At 41.4% G+C, this 27,519-nt stretch overlaps 1 protein-coding gene across 1 annotated transcript in view; it reads left to right on the top strand.

The window, feature by feature from the left end:
- Positions 1 to 27,519, top strand: part of LOC133407311 (protein diaphanous homolog 1-like) — a 97,328-nt gene that overhangs the window by 17,988 nt on the left and 51,821 nt on the right. Inside the window, 16 exon segments of the mRNA XM_061685018.1 lie at positions 226 to 390; positions 766 to 867; positions 2,147 to 2,277; positions 2,377 to 2,460; positions 2,535 to 2,598; positions 3,431 to 3,570; positions 3,734 to 3,839; positions 3,930 to 4,040; positions 5,830 to 5,948; positions 6,799 to 6,871; positions 6,873 to 6,916; positions 10,343 to 10,458; positions 12,549 to 12,613; positions 13,468 to 13,647; positions 16,772 to 17,374; positions 19,607 to 19,721. Of these exon segments, the coding sequence (XP_061541002.1) occupies positions 226 to 390; positions 766 to 867; positions 2,147 to 2,277; positions 2,377 to 2,460; positions 2,535 to 2,598; positions 3,431 to 3,570; positions 3,734 to 3,839; positions 3,930 to 4,040; positions 5,830 to 5,948; positions 6,799 to 6,871; positions 6,873 to 6,916; positions 10,343 to 10,458; positions 12,549 to 12,613; positions 13,468 to 13,647; positions 16,772 to 17,374; positions 19,607 to 19,721 (2,218 nt within the window).

Genomic DNA, 27,519 nt, shown 5'->3' with positions numbered 1-27,519 from the left:
ATCCCTAATCAATCCTCTGAAATTGTTGAAATGAGGTTTCAATTGATGTTCAAAACATCCTAAAAACTAAGAGACCAAACCATTTTTATTTGATTCATAAACGACCTCATTGTGCCATTGTCAAAGCCCAAATTGATTAGGGATTGCTTGACGCCTCTTTACTTTTTGCAGCTTTTCATTTGCAACTTTGCAAGCTAACTTGTGCCATGTTACCTGCAAATGTAGTTGGAACGTTTCACCAGCATGAGGATAAAGAAGGACAAGGAGAAGCTGAGCCATGTCCCAGGTCAGCGTCATTCTGCAGCTGCCAGCTATGAGATCAACGCTGCCAGTGCCATCCTGCACGACCACACAGATGAATACGTCCTGGAACTTTTTGAACAGATGCTGGTGAGAAAGCGTGCCTTAATGATGAGTGTACAAAATGGGCATGGGTTTCTAGAGTCATAAGCTCTTGTGTGGTTTATTCTACATGAATAAAGACCCTTCTATCTTTAAATGCCCTTCACATTAAACTGTGACACCAGAGTGTACAGAATAAAACTTTTTCTAGCGTAAATTACCTTACAGTACAATAAAAAAGATCTCTTAAATGTAATACCTCATTGTAAAGAAGATAGCTAAACAACCATTGAATTGACTTAAATGTCGGCGGACCCACTTAAATGTTTGAAAAATATATTTATTGTTCGTTTACCTGCTTGAGTTGATAGATTTTCCAACATGTTGCTGTCTATAGTGATCTCTCTTGTTTGTGTTCTTCAGGTGGATATGAACCTGAATGAGGAGAAGCAGCAGCCTCTCAGGGAAAAAGACATCAGAATCAAACGTGAAATGGTCTCCCAGTACCTCCACACGTCCAAAGCGGTCAGTAAAATATCAATTTTGCGTCGATGAAGTGAATCAGGACATCTTGATTGTTTCAATTCAGCAGGAGTCTCCAATTGTATTCTTTTTGTTTTTAGACATGATTTTCACTATTAATTCTGATCAATTGACTTTGTAATTCAGGGCTGGGCAGTAGGGCAAAACATTATCATGAAATCCTGTATTTTTTTTTATATTGTCCGAGCCAAGAAGAATTTAGTTCGTCTTAAAGGTAGCCAACTGGAGCCTGCGTTGCAATGGAAAGTAAGCGGTAATTACCACATATTTAGAAAAAAAGTAGATGGAGTGTGATGTCGTGCCCATCACCTGGAAGTCGGTGAGCTGTGAATATTTATCATATTAAACATTTGCAACATTGGACATTGCATAAGATATTGGAATGCAAGTACCATGGTGGTGGGTTGATGTAATTCCCCTTCAGAACTAGGGTGTTCCACACGTTAGTTTTTGGTGTGGTGGACTACTTCTGTTTGATTCAGTGTTTTCTCGAAATCATTCTTTTGCTTGACATTTAAAAAAAAAAAAAAAAAAAAAAAAATGTATTCTTTATATATATGTTTTTTGTTTGTTTGGGAGATGTGCTCTGCCCTACAGCTTTGGTTTGCTTCTAGTAATAGTCTTTTTTCAGACTGTACTTGGGCTTTGCGTTACATGGACTGCTGTTTCCAAGCGAAAAGTCAAACAAATGCGACAAAAAGAGCACCGAGCGTGCTGTGCCGAGATGGCCATTCTGCCTGAAATGTCGAAGCCTCTGATGCCAGAAGAATGATTTTCAAATGTAAAAATAGATGCTTTTAATACTTCAGTCATTTGAGGTACTGTATTTTCAGTATCATACCAGAAAGGAAAGCGGTGGTATCAATTAGCAGATGCCCACAAGAATCAGAATGCAGAGTGGCACAATTTCCGTGCAGCAAAATACCGCTTATACATCTGTTACATATTGACAGGTAGCACCAAAATCTTAGTGGCGGCCAAAATTCATTTGGGGTGGCCCTCCACAGATAAATGTATATGTGGGAAACACTGTAAAACAGCCAGCTGCTATACTGCGCCAACAGGCCAGGCCCTGCCTTTTCAAGCCACACGCATTCAAAATCCCAGATACTACAGTTAAGAATGTGAGAATGGCGACCCCAAGTGGACAAAGATGTACCTGCGCCTCACATGCAGATTTTGTGTTGGTATTATGCAAAATAATTGTTTATGCTATTTGGATACACTGTTCTCACTGTCTGTTTCTGTGTTGGTTCATCAGGGCCAAGACCAGAAAGAGAGCTCTAAGTCAGCCATGATTTATATACAGGAGTTAAGGTCAGACTACCGGGACTCTCAGCTGCTGAGTTGTCTGGAATCTTTACGGGTCTCGCTCAATAACAACCCTGTCAGGTGATGCACCCATCTACACGTATTGCTTCTGTCTTTACGATGAAAATATGTGGACAAACGCACACCAACCAAAAACAAAAATACATTGTGGTCTTGTAGTTGGGTGCAGAATTTTGGAGACGAAGGCCTGGCCCTGCTGTTAAATCTGCTCAGAAGACTGCAAGAGGAGAAAGACGAGTACCCGTAAGATACTCAAACCACACAGTCTGCAATAGTTTATGAAAATGTTGCATGTATTATATCTGTCATCCTCTTAGAATGATGGGAGTTAAATGTCAACATGAGATCCTACGCTGTCTCAAAGCCTTCATGAATAACAAGGTAAGACTGTTAATGTTACTTTAAATTATACAATTCTTGTTGTATTAGGATTGGTCTTTAAAATCAAAGCTTATAAAAGAACATTTGCATTATTGTACTGGTAACAGCTTTTCTCTTCTAGCTGTTGCTTAGCAGTACTTCTCCTAGAGGGTGTATTTATTCTAGGCTTTACACCAGGTGTGTCAAACGCATTTTTGTCACGGGCCACATTGTAGTCACAGTTTCCCTCAGAAGGGCCGTTGACTGTGAAACCATATAAATGTTTAGTCACCTCATAATATTATTACATACACACAACAAATTGATGGATACCTAGTTTTGAAATCAGAAGTCAAGGATAATAGTTTGTTCAACTATTGTCCGTTACTGTAAACAGAAAATGCTTGGAATGTCTCAACAATACTATTTGTTATTATTTTCTGAGAATTTGAGCAAGAATCTTGGAAGTTGACACAGATAATTTGCTTTCGCGGGCCACATGAAATGACTTGGCGGGGCAGATTTGCCCCCCCCGGGCCTTGAGTTTGACACCTGTGCTTTACACGATCAGGATTTTTGGGACCGATCAGGGAGTTTAAAAAAACGATAACCGATCAAATTATCGTCCGATACCGATCAGGCCGATAAGATCGGTGTGAAGTCTAATTTAATCCTAAAATTAAAGCAAAGATTGACCCAATAATGGATTTAAATATACAGTACAGTATATGCAAATAATGACTTCACAGTTATTCTGGTACCTACCAAGTATGAGTGTAATATCGGCTTCTATTATTAACATCCATCCGTCCATCCTAACTTTGCTATCCCTCTGTTCCCTCCTTCCCTTCAGTACGGTTTGAAATCCATGCTGGAGTCAGACGAGGGAATTCCTCTCCTGGTCAGAGCCATCAACCCGAGGGTGCCTCATATGATGGTGGATGCTGTCAAGCTGCTTTCTGCCATCTCCATATTGGAACACCCGGAGAATCTGTAAGAAGTTGGCATAGTTGGAGACAAATGAATATTTAGTGACACCAATTTAGAATCATAAATTGTTTGCAAACACAAAAATGTAGCACTCTCTGTACACTTGATGCATGTAATCGTGGAAAATACAGGTACAATATTCCGTGTTCTTATTTTTTTCTCGCAGTCATGAGCGTGTTCTAGAGGCCATCACAGAGGACGCAGAGAAACGGGACATTGAGAGGTTCCAGCCTCTTCTGGCTGGCATGAACAGTCACAACATTGCCCTGAAGGTACAGCGCACAAGCTTGCTCTGCTATGTGTGTATGTGTTTTACAAATGGTTGTCAACTGCTTATATCACCATGTTCTATTTTTTTTCAGGGTGGATGCATGCAGCTAATCAATGCGTTGATCAGTCGGGGAGAGGAGTTGGACTTCAGAATCCATATTCGCTCTGAACTTCTAAGATTAGGACTCCGAGACTGCCTTAAGGTAGAGTAAATACAGTGAATTTTAAACGTTCACATTTGCATGAACCTGTGGCCCTATTCATGCTACCCATGTCAAAAGTGTATATACAGTGGGAACGGAAAGTATTCAGACGTCCTTAAAATTTTCACACTTATATTGCAGCCGTTTGCTAAAATCATTCAAGTTCATTTTTTCCCCTCATTAATGTACACACAGCACCCCATATTGACAGAAAAACGGAATCGTTTACATTTTTGCAGATTTATTAAAAAAGAAAAACTGAAATCTCACACAGCCATAAGTATTCAGACCCTTTGCTCAGTATTTAGTAGAAGCACCGCTTTGAGCTAATACAACCATGAGTCTTTTTGAGAATGATGAAACAAGTTTTTCACACCTGGATTTGGGGATCCTCTGCCGTTCCTCCTTGCAGATCCTCTCCCGTTCTGTCAGGTTGGATGGTGAACGTTGGTGGGCGGCCATTTTCAGGTCTCTCCAAACATGCTCAATTGGGTTTAAGTCTGGGCTCTGCCTGGGCCATTCAAGAACAGTCACGGAGTTGTTCTGAATCCACTCCTTCGTTATTTTAGCTGTGCGCTTAGGGCCATTGTCTTGTCGGAAGGTGAACCTTCGGCCCCGTCTGATTTCCTGAGCACTCCGGAGAAGGTTTTGGTCCAGGACGTCCCCGTACTTGGCCGCGTTCATCTTTCCTTCGATTGCAAACAATTGTCCTTTCCCTGCAGCTGCAAAACACCCCCACAGCATGATGCCGCCACCATCGTGCTTCACTGTTGGGACTGTATTGGACAGGTGATGAGCAGTGCCTGGTTTTCTCCACACATAGCGCTTAGAATGAAGGCCAAAAAGTTGTATCTTGGTCTCATCAGACCAGAGAATCTTATTTCTCACCATCCTTGAGTCCTTCAGGTGTTTTTGAGCAAACTCCATGTGGGCTTTCATGTGTCTTGCACCGAGGAGAGGCTTCCGTCGGGCCACTCTGCCATAAAGCCCCGACTGGTAGAGGACTGCAGTGATGGTTGACTTTCTAGAACTTTCTTCCATCTCCCGACTGCATCTCTGGAGCTCAGCCACAGTGATCTTTGAATTCTTCTTGACCTCTCTCACCGAGGCTCTGCTCCCCCGATTGTTCGGTTTGGCCGGACGGCCGGCTCTAGGAAGGGCTCCGGTCGTCCCAAACGGCTTCCATTCAAGGATTATGGAGGCCACTGTGCTCTTAGGAACCTTAAGTGCAGCAGAGTATTTTTTTGTAACCTTGGCCAGATCTGTGCCTTGCCACAATTCCTTCTCTGAGCTCTTCAGGCAGTTCCTTTGACCTCATGATTCTCATTTGCTCTGATATGCACTGCGACCTGTAAGATCTTATACAGACGGGTGTGTGGCTTTCCTGATCAAGTCCAATCAGTATAGTCAAACACAGCTGGACTCAATGAAGGTGTAGAACCATCTCAAGGATGATCAGAAGAAAATGGACAGCACCAGAGTTAAATATGTGACTGTCACGGCCAAGGGTCTGAATAATTATGGCTGTGTGATTTTTCACTTTCTTTTTTAATATATCTGCAGAAATTTCTACAATTCCGTTTTTTTTCTCAGTATGGGGTGCTGTGTGTACATTGAGGGGAAAACATTTACTTAAATCATTTTAGCAAATGGCTGCAATATAACAAAGAGTGAAACGTTTAAGGGGGTCTGAATACTTTCTGTACCCAGTGTACGTTATGGGAAACACAAAAACAGATCTTCAAATAAAATGTTTGATTTTCCTTCTTCCATCTCTTTGTCTTTACAGGAGGTGCGGACAATAGAAAATGAGGAGCTGAGGGTGCAACTCACCGTCTTTGATGAGCAGGCTGAAGACGACTCGGAGGACCTTAAAGCACGCCTCGATGACATCCGAATTGAGATGGAATATCCTTTTCAGACAAAGATGTCACGGTGTTGTATTGACCTTACTAACAAAAGAGAGATCATTTAATGCATACACTAATTGTATTGTCATTTCTGTTTTTGATCAGACTGACTGTTCTTGTCTTGGCCAGATGCTTAATTATAACGGACATACTTACTAAGCATCTAGTATGCTTTAGGTAATCAGTGGAGTTTTTATTTTGTACATTTAAACTGAGTCATAGCATTTGGCATCCTACAGGCATGCATTAGTCATGCAGCAGTGCAAACATCTTGCGTGGAGTCAGCTTTGTCATTGCCCCAATCCAAAAAGTCCCAACTGTATTGCTTTCCTTCACTTTGACCCAAAAACTCACTGACTTGAAAGTGTTAATATAAAATCGCATGAATTACTCGAAGATTATCTTGCGTCTTGAAACATTTCAAATGGGTACTGTGCTCAAAGATGCAAAGTGAGTCGTATCACATTTGTGCGTGAAACATATTTTCTAATTAACTGAGAAGCATTATGACAATTTTGTAGATTAGTGTTTGACTGATTTTCTCACAATATTTCTTAGCGCAATGTAAATGTTTTTTGATGTCACTTGCAGTTACAATTTTCAACACCAGGTGTCTCAAATTTGCCAAATAGTGTCTCAATGCAATCTGTGCTGTATCCACATTTTTAATTAAAACGATTTTTCAATTATATTATTTATGGGGCTGATGATAATAATAATATATATAACAGTCCATGAAACGCTGCTGTTTTACTTTTTATAGCATATTCGGTGCAAGTAGATCCAAATGTAGATTGATCTTTTTGTGGGATTATATAGAAATTTGGCCTTAACTGGATTTGTTTTACTGATGTGAGAGAAGTGTTTGACATTTTAGTCAACACGGTGAAGGACTCCAAAGCTGAAAGCAACTTCCTGTCAGCTGATGCAGCACCTCCTGCTGATCCGCAATGATTATCTGGCCAGGTAGTGCACACACGTACAAACACTACAGTCATTTGATCATTGTCTCACTCATTCTTCGCAAACGCCTTTTAGGACATGTTTATGTATGAAAACTGTCATATTGCTGGTGGCAGTTTTTCCTTTCAGCAAGAGCAGATTCAGAAAACTCTCTTTCAGCAGCTCCATTTTTTTTATACATGGCATGTCAAGAGGTCTGATATGAAATTCGGAGTAGTGTTGTGTGGTATTGATCTGTGTGCTTGCTGTAACAGGAAGGTCACGACAGAATTGACGGATTTTAAGCTCTACATCTCCCAACCACATGTGGCTACACATCTTAGTTTTTTGCCCCCCCCACATTGTGTTGCACTGCCATTGTCTCTCTTAAAATGGGTGTTAATTTAAAAAAAAAAAAAAAAAAATGAAACCCCGTTTTATACCTTTCCCTTGGGATTAAAACATATTTTGTAGTGAGGATAAGCGGTAGAGAGACTGGGTTGATGGATTTACAACCCCAATTCTAATGAAGTTGGGATGTTGTGTTGAACATGAATAAAAACAGAATACAATGATTTGCAAATCATGTTCAACCTCTATTTGGTTGAATACACTACAAAGACAAGATATTTAATGTTCAAACTGATCAACTTTATTGTTTTTGGCAAATAATCATTAACTTAGAATTTTATGGCTTCAACACGTTCCCAAAAAGCTGGGACAGGTGGGAAAAATACCGAGAAAGTTGAGGAACAGGCGAATTGGGAACAGCTGGGTGCCATGATTGGGTAGACCAGGAGCTTTCCTGAATTCACAAGCAAAGATGGGGCGAGGTTCACCTTTTTGTGAACAAGTGCGTGAGAAAATAGTCCAACAGTTTAAGGACAATGCCTCAACGTACAATTGCAAGGAATTGAGGGATTTTATCATCTACGGTCCATAATATCGTCAAAAGGTTCAGAGAAACTGGAGAAATCACTGCATGTAAATGGAAAGGCCGAAAACCAACATTGAATGCCTGTGACCTTTGATGCCTCGGCACTGCATCAAAAACCGACATCAATGTGTAAAGGATATCACCGCATGGGCTCAGGAACACTTCAGAAAAGCAATGTCAGTAAATACAGTTGGGCGCTACATCCGTAAGTGCAACTTGAAACTCTACGATGCAAAGCAAAAGCCATTTATCAACATCACCCAGAAACCCCGCCGGCTTCTCTGGGCCCGAGCTCATCGAAGATGGATTGATGCAAAGTGGAAAAGTTTTCTGCGGTCCGACGAGTCCACATTTCAAATTGTTTTTGGAAATTGTGGACGTCGTGTCCTCTGGGCCAAAGAGGAAAAGAACCATCCGGACTGTTATGGATACAAAGTTCAAAAGACAGCATCTACGATGGTATGGGGCTGTGTTCCTGCTTATTTCAGCAAGACAATGCCAAACCCAATTCTGCACGTTACAACCGCCTGGCTCCGTAGTAAAAGAGTACTAGACTGGCGTGCCTGCAGTCCAGACCTGTCTCCCATTGAAAATGTGTGGCGCATTACGAAGCGTCAAATACGCCAATGGAGACCCCGGACTGTTGAACAGCTGAGGCTGTACATCGAGCGAGAATGGCAAAGAAATCCACCTACAAAGCTTCAACAATGAGTGTCCTCAGTTCCTCAACGTTTATTGAATGTTGTTAAAAGAAAAGGTGATGTAACACAGTGGTAAACATGACCCTGTCCCAACTTTTCTGGAACGTGTTGCCGCCATAAAATTCTAAGTTAATGATTTATTTGCTAAAAACAATAAAGTTTATCAGTTTGAACATTAAATATCTTGTCTTCGTAGTGTATTCAATTCAATATAGGTCAAACATGATTTGCAAATCACTGTATTCTGTTTTTATTTATGTTTAACACAACGTCCCAACTTCATTGGAATTGGGGTTGTATTATATTAACTTTTATTTAGTTTTTTAAGAATGACACTACTCAAGAATCAGACCACTCTCACACATGCAAGGGGCAGTCACAAAAATCCTTATTTTTTACTCCAAAATAGTATAAAACGTTTACCTTCACTTGCTCATCACTATGAATGCAATAAAGTAGCTATGAAACTTTGTAGTGGCTTATGAATTTTAAGAGTAAATACCCCTGTTTGATGGCTTCACGGTTACACATTCCACGCTATTCATTCAGATTAACCCTATTTACACAAATTTACCGGCAACGCCAACTGTCTAGCCGCAGTCTCCATTGCTTGCCTACTCTGTGATTGCCAGTCTTACAGCACTGCAGAGTTGTACAAAATATGAACAACACACTTTCACACAATTCTTTGTATGCCAAATTTCTCTCCCTCGCGCGCTGCGCTGTCTGTCTCTCTCGCTCTCTCTTTTGCTCTCTATCTCATCATCATCCTTTCTATCAATTTGCTGTTTGTTTTCTTGGGCGTCATTCCAATGTATGAAATTACATGCGAATTCAATTTTAATAAAAATGAGTGCCCATTAACCCTTATCTCCAGCAAAATGCTCATACCTCCTCTCCCTGCCGGTTTCTTTCAAGGCGCTTGCTGTGAAAAGGAAGGGGGAAAGCAAGGGATAATTATTGATTGGCATAGCGGGTTTAGAATTATATTGAGTTTTGTGGTGCTTCTGTGACCATGTTTATTTGCACTAAAGAAAGAATTGCATTGTTCAATTTATCAAGACCAAAAACGACCAACATGGACACCAAATTAGACGGGTGGTCTCGGGTAGTGGTTAACGATATGTCCTTGTGTTTCTCTGAGGGTTGTATTGTTAATTACCAACACGGACAATTAAATACTGTGATTCAAATCTTTCCATCCAGGTGGCTCAGTGAAATGTAACGCAGCCGTTCTGTGACATGCTCCTCAAAGGGATAAAGCCTCGGGAGGTGGGCCCAGGATGGTGTTAGTTTGTGGCAAATATACACTTTTTAATTACATCGACGAAAACAGACTGCAGGTGAAGTGGAAGTAGGCAGACCCTAGGGAAGGAATGTAGCGACAGATGTCATATTAGGAGTATCATTCCTATTCCAACTACAGTTATCCAAAAATTACACAAGGTGTCTCTCTCGCTCCACGACTAAATCTTTAGTTTCAGAGAGAAAACACACACACACACACACACACAGTAGACACAAGAAAGTGAAACTGTCATGCCGACGCACTCTTCAAATCTCAGTTGAAGACACAAACAAAAGGACATTTGTGCTTGTTCCTTCCAACCCTTACTTCATTATTTGGCACCGTCTTTATGGGTAGAATAGGCAATACCGGCCTTATGAAAACCAAAAATCACCATAATTGTCATGAGATATAACAGTCGTATGCAAAATGTCCTTTATTTCTACACACTTGTCTGCCTTCCCCCTTGACTATCTTTCCGTGTCGCCTAATCATTGCCTTGTCAATCTGTCACTTTCCCTCAGGCCTCAGTACTACAAGTTAATAGATGAGTGTATTGCTCAGATCGTGCTTCATAAGAATGGAGCAGACCCTGACTTTAAGTGCCGCAACATCAGTCTCAACATTGAAAGCCTAATAGGTGAGTTTGTGAGAAAATGCACCACAAAACATGTGCTTCTCCACAGTTCATTTATTTGAATATTGTTTTGTTGGTGATGAAACAGACCTCGAACTTCATGTTGGATGTGTTGACATACATTGTCACGATGGCACTTATAGCAGAGTCAGATGTGAAGGAACTCAAAATTTGCAGCCACCATGAAAATGTATTCAACAACAACAGTGTGTGCATGAGTAAAATGTGCACCAGCTAAGACACACCACTGGGGGGAGCCAGAGATAATATAGTTGCTAGTTTTCAACAGTAGTGAAAAGTCAGTGTTGTGCCATACCTTACTGGAAAACTATATAAAATAACTTGCCTTCAATATTTCATCCGTGACACTCTTGACTTCATTAGATTGTAACATCGCGTTTTTATTGTTTTTTTTAATCTACTGTGAAATTCTTCTTGCACATGACAGGATCTCAAAGAAAAGACCTTTGCACAACTCCACACATTGTTTAAGGTGACTCGTGTACTGCTGCATTTATTATGTGCGGGTTTTTTTTAACGCAGATTTAATTGATTCCGGTGAAATAATTTTTTCTTCTTTTTTCCCCTTATTTTCCGTAGGCAGTGGTTTCAAATTTTTGATTCAACCCTGATGTATTCATGACAACCTTGTTCAAAAATAGTTGTGTAAAACGCCAAGCTAATTAATGTTTGTCGTTTCTCACGCATGACGATCGAGAAGAGGCTGGGATGTCGAACGTAGATGTTCAAACATTTAAGTTATAATTACCATCCATTTTCTGTAGCACTTGTCCTCATGACGAACCTCAGCACTGTGAGGCAGACGTGCTAATCACTGCACGTGCCGCTCAGATAATACAATTATTTCACAAAAAATGTGGCGGGTCGTATTAGAAATGGATCAATGTGGGATTGGCATTTTTCTTAAATTAGAATCTAATAACAAGAGGTATTGAGATATCTTTCTGTGATATTGAGTCTTTTTCAGGTAGAAAAAATCATATTTTAAAGACTGAGGTCCTTCAAGTGCGGTCAAGAAAAAAAAACCAAAAAACGTCATAGTCAACATGATGAGTGCAGCAATGGAAGAGGCAGTGTCTCCAGAGTTCAATAGTCCTTCATGAGTAGGTCTCAGCGAAGTCGCCTCTAATTGCGTTGCTTCTAAATGCGTATAAACGCGTACGCACACACACAGCCTGTTTGGCCTGCTTTAAGGCTGCCAGAGTTATCAGTGGAAAGCAGCCCAATTCTGCCCCGCATGCATTATTTAGTGGTTTTCTTTGAACTCTGAAACTCAGCACAGTTTACCCCCCCTACATTCTATCTCCCATAGTGCTCTCTATTCGAATTGTCTCTTTTAGTCTTGCCACCATGACAGAAGAATCCCTCCTCCATTTAATATCCAATAACCATGTAAAAAGGCAGACACAAATGCACAATCTGTTTGTGGGTTGCCATGTTATCTTGATATTCTGTCAAACTATATTGCCCAATTTGCTCTGCCTTACTTGCTGTGGATGAACTTGCACAGTTTCTTTTTACCCAGGAGCCATTCTGTCATTGCAGAAAAGCTTCCACATTATGTCGTCCCAATTCTGTATGCTTCACTTTCTGTGCGTTTATATTATTTTTCTCTCTACTTGAAGTTTTTACATCGTGTCATTACAATCTGTTTCATCCAGCTGTCTTTGATCCAGTCACTCTGGGGCATTCATCTTCATGTTAATTAGCCCTTTTACCGCACATGCTCAATAAGTGCCTGAGCACTTGAACCACCTGTAGGCCCTGAAATTGTACTGTTCGAGGATCCTGCTGGTCATCCAGAGTCCTTGTCACCTTCTCTTCTGATTTATTTTATTATTATGTTTTCTCTTTTTTAATCAATCATTACTCTGACTCATCCGTGTTTATTATGTCAGTTCAGTTTTCAAAATCTTCCGCAGTCATCTTACATACAGACATATAACATGTTGTCGTATGAAAGTTAACTGACTGGTCACTTGGTTCGCAAATGAGCGACTATTTTGCCAGCATCTTGCCCATCCCACCTTTTTTTTCCCTTATTTTTCTCCATTCATTCTGTTCTTTTACAGACAACATGGTCGACCAAACCAAGGTGGAAACCAGTGAGGCCAAGGCTATTGAGCTTGAGAAGAAGGTGAAATGCACAGACATTAATTCACATTGCGTAACACCCTTTATAATCATAAAGGCCCAGAAGAAAATAGGTTTCCACCTCACAAATATTATGCTGCGGGATTTAATAACATTGTGTGGCGCATATTTGACTGACATTGGATGACAAATAGGGGGGATGAACAAAAGATGATGAAAAGAATAAACATGTGCACGCACGCACGCACGCACGCACGCTTGACAGCTATTAGACACAGAAAATACTCCGAAAGACCAGCATCACACACAGACACACACTCGCATAAGGGGCTAAATGCCTTAATTGCGGTGTCCTGCTACTCTGTTTCTGTCCCGGTGACGGGATAATTGCAGCGGTAGCTGAAACTAGCCCTCATTCAGACTTGACACGCAGGATCATATCCATTGTACAATTTCTCGCACACACACACACGCACGATAAAAAAAATTGTCATTGGCCACCCACACATATTAGCTCTAGTTGTGTGTGATGGGGTAATTGCAGACAGTCTTTGGCAGGAATTAGGGATGAGGCTGTCAGGAAGCTGACAGCCGGCGTAAAGGATCCGCTGCCTGCAAAGTGAACAGCTACGTACTAATGTATTCATTTATTTCTGTTGAAATAGTCTTATGCTATTTTCCAAGAGTCTCGGCAGTGAATAATTAAAAAAAAAAAAAAAGATTCTTCGATATTGACAAAACTATTGGTAACGTTTTTCCACTGAAGCTTCAGAAGTCAATGTGATAGGAGCCGGAACTAACTGCAGCATCAAAGTGCATTTCTGGTAGTACCCATTGATACCATCACATAAGGTCTAAAAGACTGTCCCCATCATTGCCTTTTGTCATGTGCATTAGCTGGATGCAGAGTTGACCGCACGCCACGAGTTGCAGGTGGAGATAAAGAAACTCGAGGGGGACTACGAACAGAAACTGCAAGAGCTAAGCCAAGAAAAGGAGCAACTGGCCTCCTCCAAGCATGAGCGAGAAAAGGAGAATCGGGGTATGCGGCAGCAGCTAAGCACTCTGCAGCAGCAGGTAAATAACGGTGATCAAAATACAATTTTGGTCTATCGCGGGGGGTTCTGGAACGTAACCCCAGTGATAAATGAGGTTCCAGGAGTATTTTGACAATGACAGAGTGGCATGAGTTTGTCTTTATACATCAATAAAAATGGTGGTATTATTTGCATCAAATGTCTAGAATTGTCAAGAATTCCTAAATTGTGAAGGATGCATTTCTTAAAGTGAGGCTGAAAGTCTGCACTTCAATTTGAAATCGGATGTTATTCCAAGTTTATTGTGGTAGTGCAAACAATAGTCTTTAGTCTTAATTACTCACAAATATGGTTTTGCTATTTCTGATGTTAAAAAAATCAACTGTAAAGTATTTTGGTTTTAGGAAGAACACAATTGAAAGCCATTTACAATGACGTCTCTTGTGACCTTGAATAGGTGTAGAACGCCAACCGATGGTAAGTCTGCAAAAATGTGAACTTACAAAAGAGCTTTGCACACCCACCTAAGCAACACTGGCCCGTGCGGTCTTAAACTGATTTACTCAACTCCAACTAGTACCTCTTGAAAATTGGGGATGCAGTTAAAGGATATTGAAAAGGGAGCTAAATCCAGCTGCGTACAATTGATAGACTTGGTCCCAAAAAAATGTTGTATATATCTATTTGAAATCCAATTTCATCACCCATCACAGTTATGAGACATGCTAACCACCCCAACTAATAGTGTGGCATGACCTTCGTAGCTGCTGTGAAACTGCAAAATGGCAATTGTGATTGGACAATGTGTGAAGATACTTATTTTTTTCTTCCTTTTTCTGGCTGTCAGTACCCTGCTGCTACACCAGCTGGACTCTGCCACACTGTGACACCATAACTCGAACTTGCATTCTAAGTGACCCAGAACTTGCGTGTGTCAACACATTTGTGCAACCCCAATTCCAATGAAGTTGGGACGTTGTGTTAAACATAAACAGAATACAATGACTTGCAAATCATGTTCAACGTATATTTAATTGAATATACTACAAATACAAGATATTTAATATTTTAACTGATCAACTTTATTGTTTTTAACAAATAATCATTAGAATTTTATGGCTGCAACACGTAAAAAAAAAAGATGGGACACGTGGCAAAAAAGACTGAGAAATTTCAAACACCTGTTTGGAACATCCCACAGGTGAACAGGCTAATTGGGAACAGATGGGTGCCATGATTGGGTAGAAAAGGAGCTTCCCTGAATTGCTCAGTCATTCACAAGCAAAGATGGGGCGAGATTCACCTCTTTGTGAACAAGTGCGTGCGAAAATTGCCGAACAGTTTAAGGACAATGTTCCTCAACGTACAATTGCAAGGAGTTTAGGGATTTTGTCATCTCCGGTCCATAATATCATCAAAAGGTTCAGAGAATCTGGACAAATCACTGCATGTAAGCGGCAAAGCCCAAAACCGACATTGAATGCCCGTGACCTTCGATCCCTCAGGCGGCACTGCATCAAAAACCGACATCGATGTGTAAAGGATATCACCGCGTGGGCTCAGGAACACTTCAGAAAACCAATGTCAGTAAATACAATTCAGCGCTACATCTGTAAGTGCAACTAGAAACTCTACCATGCAAAGCAAAAGCCATTTATCAACAACACCCAGAAACGCCGCCGGCTTCTCTGGGCCCGAGCTCATCTAAGATGGACTGATGTAAAGTGGAAAAGTGTTTTGGAGAAACATATGCTGCCATCCAAGCAACGTCTTTTTCACGGACGCCCCTGCTTATTTCAGCAAGACAATGCCAAACCACATTCTGTACGTGTTACAACAGCGTGGCTTCGTAGTAAAAGAGTGCGGGTACAAGACTGCCCTGCCTGCAGTCCGGACCTGTCTCCCATTGAAAATGTGTGGCGCATTATGAAGCGTCAAATACGACAACGGAGACCCCGGACTGTTGAACGGCTGAAGCTGTACATCGAGCAAGAATTCCACCGACAAAGCTTCAACAATTAGTGTCCTCCGTTCCCAAACGTTTATTGAATATCGTTAAATGAAAAGGTGATGTAACACAGTGGTAAACATGATCCTGTCCCAGCTTTTTTGGAACGTGTTGCAGCCATAAACTTCTAAGTTAATGATTATTTGGTAAAAACAATCTTGACTTTGTAGTGTATTCGATTAAATATAGGGTGTACATGATTTGCTAATCATTGTAGTCTTTTTGTTTAACACAAAATCCCAACTTAATTGGAATTGGGGTTGTACATTTACTTCCTGTGTGTCATCCCTGTGTGAGGCTTTTTATGTAGACTACACAGTCCCCAAAATGAGATTCATCCAAGATTCGGGAGCCAGCAGAATCATCATCTTGCCACTCAAAAGCCCAAACGCGCACACATGCTCACAGAGTTGTCCAATGCATCAACATCAAACAGGCTTTTGAAACTAAGATGGCACCCGTTCTTTCTGTTTGAGACACTGCCCATCGAAGATTTCTTCATATTCAGACGTCCCTCTGTTTGAAGCGGCGGCCAAATCTTCATCTGCTGCTTCATTAAGGAAGCTTGCCTCAGAGGCCCTTAAAGTCTGTTACTGTCATCTTTTCAAAGTCTGATAAAACAACGGCTGCGTATAAACACATTCTGTCATGTGAGCGTGAGTAAACGTAGAGCTTAACTTTCATAAATGCTCACTTAACTTCATTTTACCACACGACAGCCACATTAAAATATGACTATCAAATGTTTTCAAAAGGGATTATCATGAGTTGAGAATTACATTTGTTTTATTTCGTGTATATCAGCAAGGTAGGCAATAACGACACATTATTATTAGGATAATAGTTTGTCAGCTGCTTCAATTTTTTTCCCCCATCCTTTTCACACTTTCTTTGAGGAGTTAATACCGAGCTATGTTTGCTACGCCTGTCCTCCGTTCTCCATTCTCCTCTCTCTTAAGTAACACACCGTTCTGCCCAGACTTGAATCCCTCTATATGTCAACGCTGTCTTTTAATCCCGCTAATCTAATCACTTTCTTGGCATGCCCGTCACTTGGTCAATGCAGAATTTGCCAGGAAATGTGATTGAATGGATTATAAAGCAGACAAGTGATCATTAAACATAATATTTTAAAGTAGCATTTTCTTTCTTTCAGATTGAAACGCTAACCAAAGATCTGGAAGAGGCTAAGACTAAAGTTGTCACAGTCACTGTGCCATCACCTGGTGTGCCCCCTCCACCGCCTGCCCCTCCTGTCCCTGGCCAGAATGGGGGCATGCCCATACCACCGCCACCTCCTCTGCCAGGCCATGCCACCATACCACCACCACCTCTAGCGGGACAGATTGGCACGCCTCCTCCTCCGCCTCCCTTGCCGGGGATGCCAGGCCCTCCGCCACCCCCACCCTTGCCGGGAATGCCAGGCCCTCCGCCCCCCCCACCCTTACCGGGGATGCCAGGCCCTCCGCCACCCCCACCCTTACCGGGGATGCCAGGCCCTCCGCCACCCCCACCCTTACCGGGCATGCCAGGCCCTCCTCCGCCTCCGCCCCTGCCCGGCATGCCAGGACTGCCACCTCCTCCACCCTTGCCCGGGATGGGCCCTCCCCCACCACCAGGTGGTCCAGGTATGCCTCCACCTCCACCATTTGGCATGGGAGGCTGGGGAGCCCCTGCGCCAGTTCAACTGCCGTACGGCCTCCAGCCCAAGAAGGACTACAAGCCTGAAGTCCAATTGAAGAGAGCCAACTGGAGCAAGGTCATACAAGTCATATATACAGTATTTATATTGTCGCTGTCAGGCGGAACCCTCGCATATCATAAAGTAAACCACCACTTTTCAGCAAATGCAAAAAGCGTCATCTTGCTTGGGTTACCAAAAAACACATTGTTAAAGTTGGTATTATACCTTATATTGCTATCGTACACTGCACCTCCTAATCATGTTCAATCACAAAAGAAATCGCAAAAAAAAAAGAAACGCTTTTTTCTTTTGTTTTTTATTTTTTTTACACGGTCATTGAGTAGAAAGAAGCAAAGAGCCGTGCTCGTCAGTCTTAACGCCGACTCCCCGACGAGAGACTAGGCTTTAACATAACAAAAGCTGATGGCTGTGGTGATGTATATGTTCCCAAATGCTATTTCATAGGTGTCCAACTCAAGGCCTGGGGGCCAGATGCGGCCCTACACATCATTTTATATGGCCCGCAAAAGCAAATCATCGATGTCTGTTTTTTGCTCAAATCTGTTTCAAAATTATCTTTAGTTTTAATAACATTGAGATTCTGAGCATTTTTTTTTTTTTTTTACCAAACCACATTTGTTAATTTATTTTTTTTAATTTAATTTTGTGTGTGTGTGTGTATACTTAATGCAGTAATGTAATGAAGTGATTATACATTTATATGGTTTCACAGTCATAACGGCCCTCTAAGCTTAACTGTGACAAGAATGAGTGTGACACACACCCCTGCCCCATTTCAAAGGTATAAGAGCCATAAGTGATGCAATAAAAAAACAAAAAAAATACAATGAAAAAAAAAAAATCTATGAGCTGAGCTGACTTGAGTGTAATGGGTGAAAATTAATCCACATGCAAATTTAACTTCGGGGCTGAAGGGCTTGCTACTGCAACAAGTATTCCAGATACTGATTTTTCACAAAACAAGCCGGCTCAAATCTTTCTAACCAATGTTTTTGTCTAAAAAAAAAAAAAAAAAAAAAAACACAACGTTTCAGCCTGACAGTGACTATGTACAATTGTATCTCTGATTCATAATAGGTGTTTTATGAGCACAACACAGTACAGTTTAATTGTTATTACAAAAACAACTCGTATCAAAGTGGGCAGGCAGTGAATACAGTTGAACACTCACTGTTTTAACTTATTTTTTGGTCATTTTTTTACTCCACAGGAAACAATGTTCATTCATTCATTTGAGACTTAAAGATTATATCTTGGTGTTGAGTTTGACAGTAGGGATTTTAAATAGCCCAGCATGTGGTGTAGCATGCAGCCGTGAGTCTGAGCATGAACAGCGAGGTTGAAGAGTGCACTCACTACCTTGCATACTTGTCGTATCTCATGACTATCCTTCATGCTCTGCGCCTCCCTCTCATCTGTGATGGTTCGAACATCAAAATGGCCCTCTGTCTTCCTTTAGCCTCAAGCTACTATTTAATGGCTTCAGTAGACTTCATCAATGTTTAGCTTCCCTCTCTCGCTCCCTCGGTCTGGCGAGTGTTTGACGAGGATGTCACAGAAATTGCTTTTTAATAAGCCTTCTTCTTGTAACTGCTCCACTGAAAGATAATTAAATCGCAGCTAGAAAGGACTGTATTCTTTTGTTATTCAAATTAACTTTTTTTTTTTTAATGACTCAACCTGCTTTTTGTGTGCTCTATTGGATTTTTGCAAGATCCCTTTGCTCATCCCTGCATCACTTTCTCTCCCCACCACTCGGTCTTTTCCGTCCTACGACACCCCCTTTCCCTAAGGATTTGTCCATAATGAAATGCCTGATATCTGTAAATTTACTAGCGGTGCTTTCACTCTCTCCTTTTCCTAATGAGAACCCTTAGAAAATGACGGAACCCTATACAAAGTTGATTGTAACTTGTGACCAGAATAGAGAAGAGCAAAACAGAGGGAGGGGGAAGAAAAAGTACAACCCTCTTTGTTTCTTCAGACTTTTAAGTGAAGCTCTGAAGCTAAAGCTGCTTTGTGGTGGAGACGGTGCAGATTAGCGAAAATGATGGCTTTCCCCCCCCCCCCCCCTGTCTTCCTCCTCCTTTGCAGCCCTCCTTCCTCTGCCCATGCCTGTTTATATTATAGCCTCACTGTTCATAGCCCACAACTTGGCAGGTGCACAAATATACACTATTATTGAATAGGTTTGGCAATTAGTTTCAGAAACATGGTCTTATTTCCATGTGACATTGCCCCTGTCTGTCTCCTATTAGTATTCTGACATGTTGGTTTCTCTTTTAGATTGGACCTGAAGACCTTTCTGAGAATAGCTTTTGGACCTCTGCCAAAGAGGAGAAATATGAAAACAATGAGCTATTTGCCAAACTCACCTTGACCTTCTCCTCGCAGACTAAGAGTAAGTGTCTGGCTGCTTTACATATTATATTGACTGTCATCATTCCAGTGTGATCATTGACAGTAATGTTTTCCCCCGCTTTAATGTCACTTCTCATGCCTCGTCCTCGCTCTTCCTTCCCCTGACACGATGCGTCCATTTGAATCCTTCTGCTCTGCTTCCATTAGCTACGAAAGGTAAGAAGAGTGAACCAGTCATTTGATTTTTGCCCCTCATATTCTCAGACTATCTCACTATTCTCCTCTGCTTAGAGGACACGCCACACATTTGCATTAGTCCCAAACACCCTGTCAAAAGAATATCCCGCATTAGGTCATGTTGAAGTCACCCACACGTGCCTGCGTATGGGATCATCCTCTCAATGACTTGTGCTAGATCAGATAAATTTGCACTTTAGGGATACGGGGAGGGACAAAAAGAGAGGACTAGGCTGAAGGGGAAATGAGAGATAAGGAAAAGGTCACTGATGCCCTTCGATGTGCCACCTGCTGTCCTGGCACAAAGCGCTGACACAGGGCTCTCCACTCACCCGAGCACACCTGTCCAATCCCCTCACCTTGTCCCAGTGTCACTTAAGCTTCTGCTCTAACTCCTCCATATTCATATCATAATGAGAACACTATCAACTCACAGGCAGAGGGTGTTTGTGTCTGCATTCATCTGACCTTCATATATAGTCACACACACACACACACACACGGACGTGTTATGAATAAACAAATGGGCACCTGCACACACGGCCCGATTCTGATGTCAGTTAAAATGTCACCATTGGCAGCTGTACGATCTACATTCACCTGTATGGCAAGTCGTAACGTTTCCCTGTCACGCCTTAATTTGATGCCCCCCACCCTCCCTTTCCTATGACCCATATACCGCCACTTCCATTTTTTTTATAGGCCAAGACAGCCGCCTATTCCAGATGATGTCTAATAACCTTTTCTGAGAGCTGACTATAAAGACACTGTGGCCTTTTCATAAGCTCCCGCCTGTCTGTTTGCGTGTGTGCGTGCGCAGCATTGGCATTCTACAATCTGTGAGGTCAGAAAACTGGATTGCTTTGTTGGAACTAAAAATTAAATTATACCTACAGTTGGGGTTCAGGGTGCATTGAGTTTCCTTTCTTAGGGAATGTTGATGTCAATAGTGCCCCATTTGAATGCTATTGAGATAAAAAGAGAGGGGGAATAAAATCTCTGAAACGGAAGAGACAAACAAGGTCATGCGTGTCTATATGCCTTGTTACATTCTGAATTTGTGTATTAGCCTTTGAAAAAGATTGATCTTCTGTATGTAGCATGTGCTCTGAGTGCAAATGTGATTCAACCCACACTCTCTATTTGTATACATTTGTGTGGACCTATAAGCAAAGAGCTCCAGTTATGCGGAGTGACCCTGTACTCCTTGTCTCTCCTTACTTAAATGCAGTAAGGCGTAATGCATTTTTTTCTGACCGGCACCTCCTCCTCCCTCACCTTTGGGAACCCAGCTCTTGATTCTTTCCTTGCTGCCCTTTCTCCTGCTCTTGCGCCTCCCTTTTCTCATTATGCCGCAAAGGCAGACAGACACTACACCAAGCCATCACTCACCCTCACTGACCCTTCGTTCTTTCCATCAACAGCCAAGCAGCACACACACACCCACGCAGAGCACGTGTGCTGGGGAATACTGTGCTCGGTGCAAGGTTATTAAACTTTGCCACCATCCTATCGATGTCCTTCCAAAAAGTTCAGTCACGTGCAATGCCATCATCGCAGTGTCCTTGAGAGACGTACCACATAGCGGGTGTATATTTGCTCAACAGGAATTATGCTGCAAAAGGCCAAGGATATATAGATTTCTGGTCCGATTTATTCAAATTCTCTTTGGGTTAAGTTTTCCCCCTTAACAAGAGCAAACTGTTGAGGACCTCTTAAATCGGGTTTGAACAGCTTAATCTGCTCGGAGGCACAGAGCATTCATTAGCTGGCGTTTGTGTGTAACTAATTATTCTCTAAACTCATTCACTTCCAGCCTTCCCAGTTAACATGGATATTTGACTTGTAAAGCAGTCAATGGCAGTGAATGTGTTAACATCTAGAGAGAATCCATCATCTGGCACTTCCTAAACGTTTCACAACTTATGTGTGGTATAATGTTGATTTAATTCTTCATTTGAATGCCATTAAGATGTCTGATCTCATTATTCTGCTGCTGTTGACTTTACATGTGTACACACTCACAGATCATCTCCTGCTTTTTTCCACTCATTCAAGGATGCAGCTCACGCATTGTTAGCCATGTTTTGTTCTCTGTCATTAAACTGAGCGAGGTTTGGCAAATAAAAAACGCAAACGGCTATGCTTTTCATCGGGTGGTCTCGAACATTCTCAGACTTAATTGCCTGCTTCATGCAGGTTGCTTCTCTATGGAACATTATACAACTTTGTGTGACTTTGGTAAACAATCTTTTCTTGTGCGCTTTGAGTGTTTTGGCCTGTAATCAGACAGCTGGTGTGACCGTATGTGATGATAAATAGCCCAGTTTACACCAATACATGTGGCTGCAATCCAAGGCAAATACTACGGTGCATAAGCTCGTTTTTGGATTTAAATGTAATACAGTACTTTTATCTTTTCTGTGGCTTTCATAGTGATGATTACATTAATGGAGAAAAAAAATATGCCATTCTATTGCAGTGTGTGGTTCTTCATTTCTTATTCTGTGTTGGATAGTTGTTGGGTTTTGAAGTCTGGACCTCCGATAGCAAAGTTACCAACAGAACATGAGAGAAAAAAGGAGGTGGTGAGAGAGGAAAATACAGAACAAGAAGAAGGCTGGGCTGCAGGAACATTGGTGATTAATTTGACTCTGGAGAGAGAGGAAGAGAAAAGGGCCAGGAGCATATTCGATTATTAATCCTTCTATTGGGATGATCATTTTCATATCCCAATTCTCCAGCCTGTATGCTCCTTTCTTCCTCCTTGTCTCTGTCTTAATTACTACATTTCTGTGATCTGTTGTAGTAAGGTGGCCTAATTTTTCTACACTGGTAGAATATCCCCACCCGAGTTCGGGTTTATACTGTATCGTTTCACGTGCAATAACATCATCATTTAGTGTAATATAATCCTGTAATATATCATGTCCCTATGCAACTCAAACAGGTTTATTACAGACGGATGTAATGTTTATCGTTGGAAGGGGTCCACATGTTTGTGTGCTTTGCTGAACAGAGTGGGCGGCTCAGCTTAGCCGCATTTGCAAAAACAATTATAATAAACCCTTTGATCGCCCTGTTTTCTAAAGAAACCCATTTTGTTCCTGGTAGGCATCTATGTACGTGGTGTACTTGCTTTTCCTTTTAGATATATCCAATTAATATTTCACATTAATGAGGCAGTAATTGATAAATAAGGACCCTTGTGTGATTTCCAGGTGCACATGCTTGCCTGGGGATTATCGGGGGGGGGGCTTCGACAAATCAGTTAGAGATGAGAGGTGCAGCATATTAAAGACTAAGGCGCTATGAAGAATTACAGCCCTGTGTTGTTGATTAGATCATTACGGCTTCTGCTTCAAATAATTAATGACCTTTGTTGACTCTGAACAGTTAATGGGCTGAAGGGCATTGTCTGTCAACGGAAAGTGCTCCCTGCTAATCAAAAACTTCAGGAAAACTCCAATCCTTCTTGATTTTCTTCGGTTTAAGTGCTCCAAATGAAATGCAAGATTTCTACTGAAACATCACCCCACAGGTTAGTGTATGTAAAACAATGTCATGATGTACACCTGTGGTCAGTTTGAGTGCCAAATGTTTTCCATTTGCTCAAATTCCTGACTTTTGCTCCATGTTTTGTATGGATGAGACGAGACGACGCCAGCCAGCCCAGCCACGACTGCTATTCAGTACTTTTCCATTTTTTGTTTGTCTCTTGGTAACTGTCGAGACAGAGTTAAGATTCACTATGTGTTTGTGTGTGTGTGGCTGTTTATGATGACAGATATTTTCGGTTTATGGAACATGTGGTCGCTTTCCCAGAAAGGTTTAAAATATGAACTAATTCAGCTTGGCACTCAGTAAATGGGCAATGGGCACGCTTAGTTAACCCGCAGTGTGTTTGTGCAGTTGTTTAAAACAGTGGAACTGAATTTGATTGTTCTTCAGGTCGTACACAAAATCACATGACCTTTGCATATTTCATGACCTTCAGGATCGACAATCCGCTATATGCGCAACATCACGTGACCAAACCCAGAAAACAGGTTAACAGACTTCATTTGATGACATGACACTCATATCAGTAAAATGAATTGATTTTCAAAAGGAAATTCAGTGGGCCGTGTCTTTACTCTTATTGATCGAATTCTTTGAAAATGACCCATATACCGGATTCAGGAATGTTGTGCAGTGTTAGCTTGGTCGCTTATGTAAATTAGCATCTCTTTCCCGGCTGCTCAGTGCCGTAAGGCTAAGTCACCAGTAATAAGAGAAATGTAATGTAAGCTGCATTTAGCCTTGATGTGATGCATTACTTGCATGGTATTTGGTATGCAATTACATGTAAGAACAGTATGTATACATGTAAATATTTCCATTATTTCTTTCGGTCATCTTGGAGGTCCACGGTGGAAGGCCTTGTGAATAAATCATTCAGCGTTCAGACTGCGAACTGATGAAAGAAACAGGTGAATTCAAAGGTGACCAATGCATTAGAGAGAGCTTGGGAAATACAATTTGGCACGGTATGCGTTATTTAGCGTAGTATAGCAGTGGTCTAAAATGTTATTTTCCCTGGTAGGACAGTCCATGTGCTGCTTGTATTTAGGGAGTTCGTGGTTGAGTTTAACTTTGTTAAAGTCCGGGTGTTTTTTTCCCAATTTCGTTTACTGGTTCGGCGAGCATTAGCAGTGCGGCGTTCATGTTAGCTTGAGGTGGAATGTAGACATCAGCGAGAATGAATGATGCGAACTCACGAGGTGAGTAGAATGGCTTACAGTTCAAAAACAGCGACTCCAAATGCGGGCTGCAGTGTGTGCTGAGCTCCGTGACATCCGTACACCATTTTTCATTTATATAGAAGCATATCCCGCCGCCTTTTGTTTTGTTTTGTTTTCCCAGATGATTCCATGTCGCGGTCTGCCCGGTGAAGATGGAAGCTGGGAAGCTTATATGAAATATATATAATAAAGTTTAACATTGTTACAGAGCACAAAATGCAACTGATGTGCTCTACAGAGGGTTTATAGCTAAAGCTAGTTTTCAACCCTTGTCCCCAGTTGGGCTTGCACATGAGAAGGATAATCAGCACAAAAGAAATAATCAATATGCTAAGACTACATTACGACAGTAATACTACACGCAAAATCCGCATAGTAGAATATAAAACTACATTACATTATTCTAAAAAAAAAATGCTCAAACTACGTTAGAAAGCAATAAAATGCAGATAATAAGCATAATAATAAACTGCACTGCACAGTACACTAAAATACACACACCAAAAAAATGTACTGTGTATTAAGATATATCACACAAGCGAAGTGAATCAACTTACTGCGAGTAATACACCCCAAAAAAATAAAATATAAAAATAAATAGATCATAAAAGTAGTGAGAAGGTTCCGGTCCGATATTTTGGGGCCCATAAGAATAGAAACACTTAAAGTCCTACTGTATGGCACTGCTCTCTAGAAATTGCTAACGAAACTGATCGACAAACTTTTCGGCGCCTGCCTGCCTGGACTCACTGAGTGGAGTTGATTCCTTGGCAAAAATCATGTAGAGAATGGAATAAACAGAATACAAAATGTGCCTTTAAACAAAAGGTTTTATGCTTATCAGGAGCCGCATGCCAAAAAGAAAAAATGTGGAATTCTGCGTGTCCTCCATTACTCCCTCTATTGTGCTGAATCGTGGTCCTCTTAGCTTCGTTATGGGTAGGTTACACTCTGTAATGCTTCAATGGCAACATTTTCAGAACTGCCACACGCAAGATCAGGCTTTACTGCTAAAAACCTAATGTTGGTGAACTGAACTTAAAAGATATGTTTATCGGAAATGTGGCTATATAAATGTGGCAACTAATGAAGTTACTTCCTGGATAATAACAGCTTGTAGAATGGCATTTTTTTTGTAAAATTTAAGTCCCTCGCAAAGAACAAAGTTTCAAAAGTATCGATGTAGCTAATCTGTTTTGTTATTTCTTTTCTTGGAAAATCCTGGGTATTGAACTGAAAATTTCAATTTCAGGCAATGGGGGGGAATGAAAGGTTTGTTGTTTATAGAGCGCCACGTGGGTTTGTGTATACATTTAGGTGTTTATTTGTGCTCAAGTTTAAATCCCAAGTACAGTATTAATCTCTAAGCCTCGGGTGTGTATTCTTGGTGTCGCAAGCGTTCACCATCTCTCTATGGATGAGGAAGAACCACAAAGCACCGCCTATTCATCAAGCCTTACCAGGTTGAAACATATCTGCGTACCCACACAGGCACCTGCTCACATATGCAAGCACGTGCATACACATGTAAGCACACTGATAGACGCACATAAAAACATAAATTTTTGTCCCACTCATTCTCTTTGTCCAGACACTCCCTCGTTACATCTTTCTATTTAACATGCAAATAAACCAAGTTCAATCCCTCCTCCTTGGAGATGATCCCGTTTAGGAATTGGAGCAGGCCCGCTTCCTAGGCAGCCGGTCGGCCAGTTAGCCAACCAGTTTTCAAATCTGTAACACCCATTATCATTTCAGTGTATTCAATGATATGACCGCTTGGCAGCTCCTAAGCTTGGGTGTGTATTTTTATTATATCTGCGTGTATGTGTTACATTGAGGGAATGACTGATGAGCACAAAATCTTGTTACTGATGAATTGTTTGCCATTCTGTGTATTCAATCTTGCGGCTATGATGGAAAAAAGACCAATGCAAGGATCTGAGAGTCTGAAAAGAGAGATGTGTACATACCTACACTCCTTCCGCCCACTCCTCTTTCATGTTGCGCTCCTTTTGGTCATAGCAGCATATTCTTATTCCTCCCACTCTGTTTTTATTACGTGGGATTTTTTTCTTTGTTTGCTTCGCTTGCATCTATGAGACGTTGATTGTTCGTCAAGGTAGAGGTGTTTTCATTTTTAGATTCATAGCGTATCAAAGGAAGAAAAGTCAAAGCTAAGCCATTGCTAAGATAGAAAGCTTTCCCGTCCAGACGACTGCAACAGCCGTATCTCACCTTCTTCTTCTCAAAATACCAACAACCCTGTATCGTTCTTGCGTCAGATTATTAAAAGTGTAGATTTCACAAGAGCTGCTATGCTGCTCTGTTTTAGTGCCCTCGACGTCCGCCTGGCGTCAGCACACCTGCCCCTGAGGAGGTAGGTTTAGAAAGAGTGATGAACGCGCATCCAAGCTTGACCTTGTACCTTCATCCATAAATGCCACATGTATCAGATTTGGAGCGCAGAACCCTCACGCTTCCTCTTCAGGCCCCTCCCACGGGGAGGGAGATTCCAGAGTCTTAAGTGTAGGACATCTCTCCAGAGGCACCAAACATATCCCTAGGCTGTTTGATATTTGAACTCTTGACGCACAAGCTCTCAAAGAAGCTGATTGCAGTTTAACTGCAGCTAAAAAGTGTTTGTTGCATTATGGTTATTTTCCCCTCTACATAAACATGTCAGACACTGTATACACATACAATATAACTTTTTCAATAAAAATATTATGAGAGTGCGAAGATGCTAATGCTCAGTTTTGCTCATCATCAGCGGAAATATATGACTTTAGCTATTATTTAATTGTGATGGTCTTG

This window comes from Phycodurus eques, chromosome 9 (genome assembly GCF_024500275.1).
Source record: "Phycodurus eques isolate BA_2022a chromosome 9, UOR_Pequ_1.1, whole genome shotgun sequence".
NCBI lineage: Eukaryota > Metazoa > Chordata > Actinopteri > Syngnathiformes > Syngnathidae > Phycodurus > Phycodurus eques.
The sequence above is the reverse complement of the archived record's forward strand: the minus strand, read 5'-3'. Positions and strand labels throughout refer to the sequence as shown.